The sequence below is a fragment of the Solanum stenotomum genome, unplaced genomic scaffold, assembly GCF_019186545.1.
Source record: "Solanum stenotomum isolate F172 unplaced genomic scaffold, ASM1918654v1 scaffold2993, whole genome shotgun sequence".
Lineage (NCBI taxonomy): Eukaryota > Viridiplantae > Streptophyta > Magnoliopsida > Solanales > Solanaceae > Solanum > Solanum stenotomum.
In genome coordinates this window covers 1-10,152 of record NW_026030720.1, presented here as the reverse complement: position 1 = coordinate 10,152, position 10,152 = coordinate 1, and the positions used below count along the sequence as shown (strand labels likewise).

The following is a 10,152-nucleotide window of genomic DNA, read 5'->3' as shown; positions in this document are numbered from 1 at the left end:
TGGAAATCGAAAACCAAGTCCAAACAACGATTAGGTGTATCATCGACAAAAGATTGAGGGCAATGGAAGCAGGGGAGACTAGTAAAAATGACTTATTAGGCATATTACTTGAATCCAATATGAAAGAAATTGAACAACACGGAAGCAAAGATTTCGGAATGACAACAACTGAAGTCATTGAAGAATGCAAGTTTTTCTATTTTGCAGGACAAGAAACCACTGCAGTATTGCTCGTCTGGACAATGATTTTGTTGTGCTTACATCCAGAGTGGCAAGCACGTGCCAGAGAGGAGGCTTTGCAGGTGTTCGGAAATGAAAAACCAAATTTGGAAGGACTAAGTCGCCTCAAAATTGTGAGTACTTTCCACTAGTTTGTTATGTAAGACCACTTAAAATAGCCCAAAATCACTGCATAGATCAAATTTCAGAGATGAATAACACTGTAAAATCAAGATAAAATAAGTAGCTGTTAAATCGTCTCGCCCATCATTAATGCCAAATTGTTCCAACTGAGAGCAGATAGAACACATTTTCTATCGTCCTATTTCAGTCTTAGAGGGGCAATTACTCGGAGATTAAAATAACTAGGGAAGGCATGACATCTAAATTTTGTAAGAAGTGAACTAATTCTACTTCCAACTTATCCAATACATTTTTCTTTCCATATATAGGTGACAATGATCTTGCACGAGACGTTAAGGCTATTCCCCCCAGTACCAACATATCGTAGAAGGAACAAACATGAATTCAAATTAGGGGAGCTTAGTCTACCAGCTGGAGTGCTACTCGTTATACCCGCAATATTAATTCATTATGACAAGGAATTATGGGGTGAAGACGCAAAGGAATTCAAACCAGAAAGATTCAGTGAAGGAGTGTCAAAGGCAACAAAAGGACACGCCTCGTTTATTCCATTTACCGGGGGACCTCGAGTTTGCATCGGACAAAACTTTGCAGTGATGGAAGCAAAACTGACAATAGCAATGATACTACAAAAATTCTCCTTCGAACTCTCTCCCTCTTATACTCATGCTCCATTTGCAACAATTACTATTCATCCACAGTACGGTGCTCCTCTGCTTATGCGCAAACTTTGAAATGTATGTTGCTCATATTTAAGATCAATGGTGTTGTGTTTTCCGAATTTCAGCTCGAATACTAATAAACTAGTCGGGATATGGCTGATATCGCTCTTTTCCTATTTCAACTTTGTAGGTTTGAAATGTTATTGTTGTTGTTCACTTCTCTTTTGTGGGTGAATTAGTTTAAACTTGGTATACTGATCCATCTTTTCTCATGAAGAATTTATATCAGTGGCTCCTATTGATCTAAGTCGAGTCTTAAACTAAATAACGGGGTAGTTTTAAAAGTTATCTTTTTATGAAGAATTCTATGTATACTTGCAATCCCATATTGATACATATCAACATTGACAATGATGCGTCATCAATTTTATAAGGAACTTTCAAGGAATTAATGAAAATATTGATATTCGGTGATTCCAACCAATCGGATCAATCCAACATCTAATAAGTAGGGATAACTTAGTAAACTATATTTTTTTATTTGTTATTTTTTAATAGGCGTGAAATGAGCTAAATCGACATACTTATTTTGATATGGAGAGAGTATAGTCGATGTAATTTTTTCAACATAAGAATTTGAGTCTTTGAGGAAGTCTAGCCTTCGTATTTTGGATGAAGAACAAATAAAACTACGGAAAATGCTCATGAATACCCTTTACCTATGTCAAAAGTAGGGGTGACCATTTCAGCTCATATAAGTTAAAGGAGTACATTTAGCTTTTTTTTAAAAAAAAAAAATTAACTTTTTTTAAAAAATTGTGGTGGGTGGGGGTAGTGTGGAGGTGGAGGGTGTGAAAAAAATTTAACTTCTTTTAAAAAAAATTGGGGTGGGGTGGGGGTAGGGGGGGAGGGTGAAGCTGTGCCGGGGAGGAGGCAAAAAAAAATATTTTTTTTAAGAGAAAATATTTTAATGTGTTAAAAAAAATGGTAGGGGCAGGAGTATGGGGACGCGTGGAGGTGGGAGAGGTGAGGTGGGCAATTTTTTGTTTTATCTTTTTATAAAAAATAATAATTTGGGGTGTGGGGGACGGGGGNGGGGGGTTGTGAGTGGGTGGGGGATTGGGATACGGGGTGAAAAAAAATTTAAAATTTCTGTTTTTTTTTTTATGAAAAATGAACATTTTAAAAAAAATTACTAATTTAGGAGTGGGGATGGCGTGGTAGGGGTTATGCGTGATTCGTGAGATTTATAAAAAAAAATTGTTGTGTCTATCATCATTAATTAAATTGGGAGTCTTATTTGTTTAAATATTTTATAGTCATGTGAGATATACAAATTATAATCTGGATAGCTAATCAAATTGTAACTACGTTATGTAATTAGCCAAACATAAGCTATTTTACCTCATTATATTTCAAGTTTGCTATTTTTGAAAGTTGTTCAAGCATTTTACCCTAACCATATTTGATCAAATTCAGATTTATCCATTTAAGTAAGCATGGAATTGTAATCCAGTCAATTTTGACTCAATCCATTCAAATCCGATGCAATTCAACCATTTTCCACCCCATGAAAAAGCTCATAAATACTTCCTTCCACTTTTTCCCATAGGTAAAGGGTATTTATATACAAGTGTTTTTCCCATATCGAGAATGGAAAAAAAAGTAGGCAAAGGTATTTATTTATTTTTACTATATTTATGGACAATAATTTTTTAAACTAACTATATAATGTACTTAGTATCCAAACAGCAGCTATTTAATAATTCTATGGAAATATCTTACAACATGATTATAGCAACAATTTGTGTTGCAGTTTTGTTGGTATATACATGGAGAGTGTTGAATTGGGCATGGTTTAAGCCAAAGAAACTTGAGAAATACTTAAGAAAGAGTGGTCTTAAGGGAAATCAATACAAATTACTCTATGGAGATTTTAAGGAACTCACAAATAAATTCAATGAAGCCAAATCTAAGCACATCAAATTCTCTGATGATATAGCTCAAAGGATCATCCCTTTTTTCTGTGACTCCATCAACAAAAATGGTATGTTTCTTTTATTCTTCTTTAAAACAATTACAAAAATATGTTCTCGTATGTATACCAAGTAATTTTATCTACAAAAAGGGTTAAGATGAACCTCTTTTCGGGATACATGAGTTGAGAGGGAAACTCTCAATAGGGACATATCCAGAATTTGAAATTTATGAATTTTAGTAGAGTCCTTAAGTTCTTATATAATAATAACCGGATACTCAGTAAGATATTTATGGTACTTATTGATTTTTTAATACATTCACTGGCGGAGCCACATGTCAAAAAATTTACATTGTGTAGCTAAGTAAAATATATCCTTTTATGTATATATTACATATTGGTAGTACTCCTTAACTTCATTGTGAATTTATTTCCTTATATCTTGACACCTTTTAATAAAAATTCTAACTCCACCACTAAATACATCAAACTAGTGAGACAGTGAAGAGTCATTCTATTAACTAATTCTTTAATGCTTAATGGTGGAGGATTAATACTTTTGGTTCATTAAAAAAAAACTCCTTTAAAGAATTATCTCCTCTATAGCATCCAAAGTATAAATTGTTTTCAGCAATAAAATGATGCATAAATAACCAGCAAATTTTGCTAAAGATTTTAGTTAATACGAGTTATAGAATAGGGAAAATGCATAAGTACCCCTCAGCCTATGCCCAAAATTCCTGAGACACACCTAACCTTTACTAAGGTCCTATTACCCCCGAACTTATTTTTTAATTAATTTTCTACCCCTTTTCAGCCTACGTGGCACTATCCTTGAAAAAAATTGTCAACATGCGCTGGACCCACAAGATAGTGCCACGTAGGCCGAAAAGGGGTAGAAAATTATATATAATATAAGTACGGGGTAATAGGACCTTAGTAAAGGTTAGGTGTGTCTCAGGAATTTTGGGTATAGGCTGGGGGTACTTATGCATTTTCCCAAATTATTTATTCTAAATTCAAACTTCCTTTTTAGATTAGAAAGATTGCTCTTTCTGATCCTATTTGATCTCAATATATTCATCATAATTATCATTGATTTAACCCACATTTGTTTTTCCTTCTTTAAACTATCAATCTCCAGTATGTAACTTTTTATTTTTCATCTACTACATTATTTGATGCACACAAATATAACTATACAAGTAACTAAACGTTATTTGAGATGTATATAGGAGAAGTAAATAAATAGTAATAAGATACATTGCTATTGACTTTGAAATATGAAAAGATCTAATGAAACTGTTATTTGCATTATGAACTTTTTTTTGTTGATAAAATCTATGAGATGATAATCTATATATGTGATTGTTAATCATTGTTATCGCCCATATTGTTTGACACTATTCCTCCCTCCGGGCTAGCTAAGAAAAGGGAAAAAAGGAAGAGAAAAAAACTACAAGAAAGGAAATGAAGATTCTATATACGTGTTACATGTAGATTTACTGATTCTTCTTTTATTCTCCCTGCCTTTCTCTATTTAAGCACTTCGAATTTATAGAAGAAAATGATGAAAGTAACTTTAGAATTATTATTTCAAGATCTGTTAATAAAGGCAAGAAGAAATCACCTTGATATTGATTAAGTGTCTTCATCATTTTTGAATTACTTTTTGAGGATATATTTGAGTAAACTTATTCGGTTTAAGTTGTTTTTTTTTAAAAGCATCGTAACTTTTTCCCCGTTGTGCAAATTTTATTTAATAGTAGGGGAACAAATTAAACATGCAATGCACGTTCCAAAACTAATATATTATAAAAGATTTGGACAAAAGCTACTTGGTTCACATGAACCAATATGTTATTCCAGGGATGCTCCACCCCTTACTGTGTCCCATCACTGCCCGAATTAGTCTTCGACTTCTTAATTTCTTCTTTGATTATCAACTACAGTCAATCTTTCTTGCCTATGTTTTCTTGTACCAAATCAGGCATAGTAAAAAGATGGTTAATGTGTCTACAAGTGCTCTCTCGCAGGTAAAAGTTCTTTTGTATGGCTAGGCCCATATCCAGTATTGTTGATCACAGATCCTGAACATGTAAAGGAGATTTTTGCAAAGAATTATGTGTACCAAAAGCAAAGTCATCCCAATCCATTAGGCAAGTTATTTGTTCAAGGTCTTGTGTTGCTTGAGGAAGAAAAATGGGCCAAACACAGAAAAATCATCAATCCCGCTTTCCATATTGAGAAGTTAAAGGTTACATTCACTTCATATTCTTATTACTACTAAATTTAGCAAACATTGGTAAATTTTCATGCCTTGGACTTAAGATAGCTAGCAAATTGAAATGTCTTAACATTATGAAGTTGTCCTTTTATATCCACCCGTGCAGTAATAAACATGGTCAAGAATTCTAAGAAAGAGATTTAAAACAATGCAGGCATGCCACACCTGAGATTTGAACCTGAAATCTATAGCAACTTTTGAACCACCTTTATGACTACACTACAATATGTCGAAGGGAGTCAAAAGTTTATATCTATATGCCCAAAAAAATTGATTTTACCCTATTCCCAGGGAAGGGGTTTCAATTGAAGCCCCTTCCAGACATGTAGCTCTGTCACTGATAACTAGTACTGTTTTTTGCAATTATTTTTTTTTTTCAGAATATGTTGCCAGCATTTTATCAGAGTTTTAAGGAAATGATAAGAAAATGGGAGGAGACTGTTCCAAAGGAAACATCATTCGAGCTCGATGTATGGCCAGACCTTCAACTAATGACAAGTGAAGTCATTTCTCGAACTGCATTTGGGAGTAGTTATGAAGAAGGAAGAACAGTATTTGAACTTCAGAAAGAACAAGCTGAGTATGTAATGGATCTTAGTCGTTCAATTTATATACCAGGATCAAGGTATAACAATAATACGGAAAATCACATGTTTATTACATTCTACTAGAAAGACTTTTCTTGTTTACATTTAAAAAATTATTGTGTAGGTTCTTGCCCACTAAAAGGAACAAAAGAATGCTGGAAATCGAAAAGCAAGTCCAAACAACAATTAGGTGTATCATCAACAAAAGATTGAGGGCAATGGAAGCAGGGGAGACAAGTAAAGATGACTTATTAGGCATATTACTTGAATCCAATATGAAAGAAATTGAACAACACGGAAGCAAGGACTTCGGAATGACAACAAATGAAGTCATTGAAGAGTGCAAGTTATTCTATCTTGCTGGACAAGAGACTACTTCAGTGTTACTCGTGTGGACAATGATTTTGTTGTGCCTACATCCAGAATGGCAAGTACGTGCCAGAGATGAGGTTTTGCAGGTCTTTGGAAATGAAAAAACAGATTTGGAAGGACTAAATCGCCTCAAAATTGTAAGTACGTTTCACAAGTTCTCTTAGAAGTGCACTATTTCTGCTGCTAACTTATGCTATACATTTTTTTTTTTTTCCTTAGGTGACAATGATCTTGTACGAGACGTTAAGGCTATTCCCCCCATTACCAGTATTTAGTAGAAAGAACAAAGAAGAAGTCAAATTAGGGGAGCTGCATCTACCAGCTGGAGTGCTTCTCCTTATGCCCGCAATCTTAATTCATTATGACAAGGAAATATGGGGTGAAGACGCGAAGGAATTCAAACCAGAAAGATTCAGTGAAGGAGTGGCAAAGGCAACCAAAGGACAGTTCTCCTTTATTCCGTTTGGTGGGGGACCTCGAATTTGCATTGGACAAAACTTTGCAATGCTGGAAGCAAAAATGGCAATAACAACGATACTACAAAAGTTCTCCTTCGAACTCTCTCCGTCTTATACACATGCTCCATTTGCAACAATTACTATCCATCCACAGTATGGTGCTCCCCTGCTTATGCGAAAACTTTGAAATGGATGTTGCTCATATTTAAGACTATGGCTGAAATCGCTCTTTTCCTATTACAATATTGAAGTATTGAAATGTTATCAATGTTGTTCACTTTTTTGGGCCGGCCTTTCATTGTAGTATTGGACATATTTGTTTTTAATAAATGGAAAGATGTCCTCAACTTGTGATTTAGAGCAGATACACCCTCGTTATTAAAGTAACTCACATATACCCTTACTGCTATACAAATGACCAAGAAACACCTTTTTTGGTCTAACATGAGTGAAAAATAATAGTTTTTAAATTTAATTTTTTGGTATATACATGGAGAGTGTTGAATTGGGCATGGTTAAAGCCAAAGAAACTTGAAAAATACTTAAGAAAGAGTGGTCTTGAGGGAAATCCATACAAATTATACCACGGAGATTTGAAGGAATTCACAAATAAACTCAATGAAGCCAAATCTAAGCCTATCAATTTCTCTGATGATATAGCCCAAAGGCTCATCCCTTTTCTCTGTGACTCCATCAACAAAAATGGTATTTTCTTTTATTCTTCTTAAAACAGTAAAAAAATTATATCCTTGTATATACGTATGGTGTAATTTTTTTCTAAAGAGAATCCAGATGAATCACTTTTGGGTACCCTAGCTCCATCCATGAAAGAGGTCGCGAACTCTCTAGTAGAGACAGATCCAAGATTTGAAATCTATGAATTTTAATATTTATTGGACTGAAGTTGGAGTGTTTATGTATTATGCTGTTTCTTTTTTCTAATCGAAAATTGATTACTCTCAGGTAAAAGTTCTTTTGTGTGGCTAGGCCCATATCCAGTAGTGTTGATTACAGATCCTGAACATGTAAAGGAAATTTTCACAAAGAATTATGTGTACCAAAAGGAAACTCATCCCAATACATTTTTCCAAGTTATTGGCTATAGGTCTTGCGAAGCTTGAGGAAGATAAATGGGCCAAACACCGAAAAATCATCAATCCTGCTTTCCAAACTGAGAAGTTAAAGGTTATATTCACTTCATATTCTTATTACTAATAAATTTAGAAAACATCGGTAAATTTAACATTATGAAGGGATTCAAAAATTTATATCTATATGCCCAAAAACAATTGTTGTTACCCAATTCCAGTAGTTAATTTCCCGAAGAAGGGGTTTCAATGGAGGCCCCTTCAATACATGTAGCCTGCTACTGATAACTAGTACTGGTTTTTGCAATTAATTTGTTTTGTACAGCATATGTTGCCAGCATTTTATCAGAGTTGTAGAGAAATGATAAGCAAATGGGAGGAGATTATTCCAAAGGAAACATCATTCGAGCTCGATGTAAGGCCAGACCTTCAATTAATGACCGCTGAAGTCATTTCTCGAACTGCATTTGGGAGTAGCTATGAAGAAGGGAGAATAGTATTTGAACTTCAGAATGAACAAGCTGAGTATGTAACGGATATAAATCGTTCAATTTATATACCAGGATCAAGGTATAACAATTTATTTGTGAAATTTCTACATAATATGAAAAATGACATGTTCATTACTTTCTGCTAAAAAGACTTTTCTTGTTTGCATTTAAATTTGTTTTGTTAGGTTCTTGCCTACTAAAAGGTACAAAAGAATGCTGGAAATCGAAAAGCAAGTCCAAACAACGATTAAGCGTATCATCGACAAAAGATTGAGGGCAATGGAAGCAGGGGAGACTAGTAAAAATGACTTATTAGGCATATTACTTGAATCCAATATGAAAGAAATTGAACAACACGGAAGCAAAGATTTCGGAATGACAACAAATGAAGTCATTGATGAATGCAAGTTTTTCTATTTTGCTGGACAAGAGACCACTGCAGTGTTGCTCGTCTGGACAATGATTTTGTTGTGCCTACATCCAGAGTGGCAAGCACGTGCCAGAGAGGAAGCTTTGCAGGTCTTCGGAAATGAAAAACCAAATTTGGAAGGACTAAGTCGCCTCAAAATTGTAAGTACTTTCCACAAGTTTGTTATGTATGACAACTTAAAATAGCCCAAGATCACTGCATAGATCAACTTTCAAAGATGAACAACACTGTAAAATCAAGATAAAATAAGTAGCTGTTAAATCGTCTTGCCCATCATTAATGCCAAATTGTTCCAACTGAGAGCAGATTGAACACATTTTCTATCGTCCTATTTCAGTCTCAGAGGGGCAGTTACTAGGAGATTAAAATATATTAGGAAGGCATGACATCTAGATTTTGTAAGAAATGAACTAATTCTACTTCGAACTTATCCAATACATGTTTCTTTCCATATATAGGTGACAATGATCTTGCACGAGACGTTAAGGCTATTCCCCCCAGTACCAACATATCGTAGAAGGAATAAACATGAAGTCAAATTAGGGGAGCTGAGTCTACCAGCTGGAGTTCTACTTGTTATACCCACAGTATTAATTCATTATGACAAGGAATTATGGGGTGAAGACGCGAAGGAATTCAAACCAGAAAGATTCAGTGAAGGAGTGTCAAAGGCAACAAAAGGACACATCTCGTTTATTCCATTTACCGGGGGACCTCGAGTTTGCATCGGACAAAACTTTGCAATGATGGAAGCAAAAATTGGAATAGCAATGATATTACAAAAGTTCTCCTTCGAACTCTCTCCGTCTTATGCACATGCTCCATTTGCAACAATCACTATTCATCCACAGTATGGTGCTCCTCTGCTTATGCGCAAACTTTGAAATGGATGTTGCTCATATTTAAGATCAATGGTATTGTGTTCTCCATGTTTCAGCTCGAATACTATTAAACTAGTCGGGTTATGGCTGAAATCGCTTTTTTCCTATTTCAACATTGCAGTGTTGAATTGTTTTCAATGTTGTTCACTTTCTTTTCTCATTTCTTCTGTGGGTGAATTAGTTTGAACTTGTTATAATGCTCCATCGTGTCTCGTGAAGAGTTTACATCAGTGGTTCCTGTTTATGAAAGTCAAGCCTTTATGTCTTGTGCATATAGATTGTTCAGTCCTGCAAGTTTATTTCTACCTATAAGGAGAAAATTTGATTAAATCAGCAAAATTTCATGAGTCGCACCCTGTGTTTATATCAAACCAAGATGTGGGAAAGCAATACGATGAAAAATCCCATGACTCGCACCCCTGTGTTTACCCATGCTTCTATCCCATCATTTGTCGTATCAATCAGACTAATGAATTCAACATTTTTGCTAATAGTGCTCACCCATGATGGCTTTTCCCAACCAAAGTCGGCTTCATAGCAGAGGAATCTACACAA

At 34.7% G+C, this 10,152-nt stretch overlaps 2 protein-coding genes and 1 pseudogene across 2 annotated transcripts; all 3 read left to right on the top strand.

Moving 5' to 3' along the window:
* Positions 1-6: 6 nt before the first annotated feature.
* On the top strand, positions 7-1,124 carry LOC125851782 (cytochrome P450 CYP72A219-like). Its single transcript, XM_049531531.1, has 2 exons — positions 7-353; positions 672-1,124. The coding sequence occupies exons 1-2, from the start codon at positions 63-65 to the stop codon at positions 1,095-1,097; spliced, it is 717 nt and encodes a 238-aa protein (XP_049387488.1). The 5' UTR covers positions 7-62; the 3' UTR covers positions 1,098-1,124.
* A 1,671-nt stretch (positions 1,125-2,795) lies between these two features.
* LOC125851781 (cytochrome P450 CYP72A219-like) lies at positions 2,796-6,895 on the top strand. The gene is made up of 5 exons (XM_049531530.1): positions 2,796-3,072; positions 5,040-5,260; positions 5,671-5,915; positions 6,002-6,386; positions 6,469-6,895. Exons 1-5 carry the CDS (start codon positions 2,796-2,798, stop codon positions 6,892-6,894), a joined length of 1,554 nt encoding a protein of 517 aa, XP_049387487.1. The 3' UTR covers position 6,895.
* A 149-nt stretch (positions 6,896-7,044) lies between these two features.
* LOC125851778 (cytochrome P450 CYP72A219-like) lies at positions 7,045-9,793 on the top strand (annotated as a pseudogene).
* The last annotated feature ends 359 nt before the right edge of the window (positions 9,794-10,152 follow it).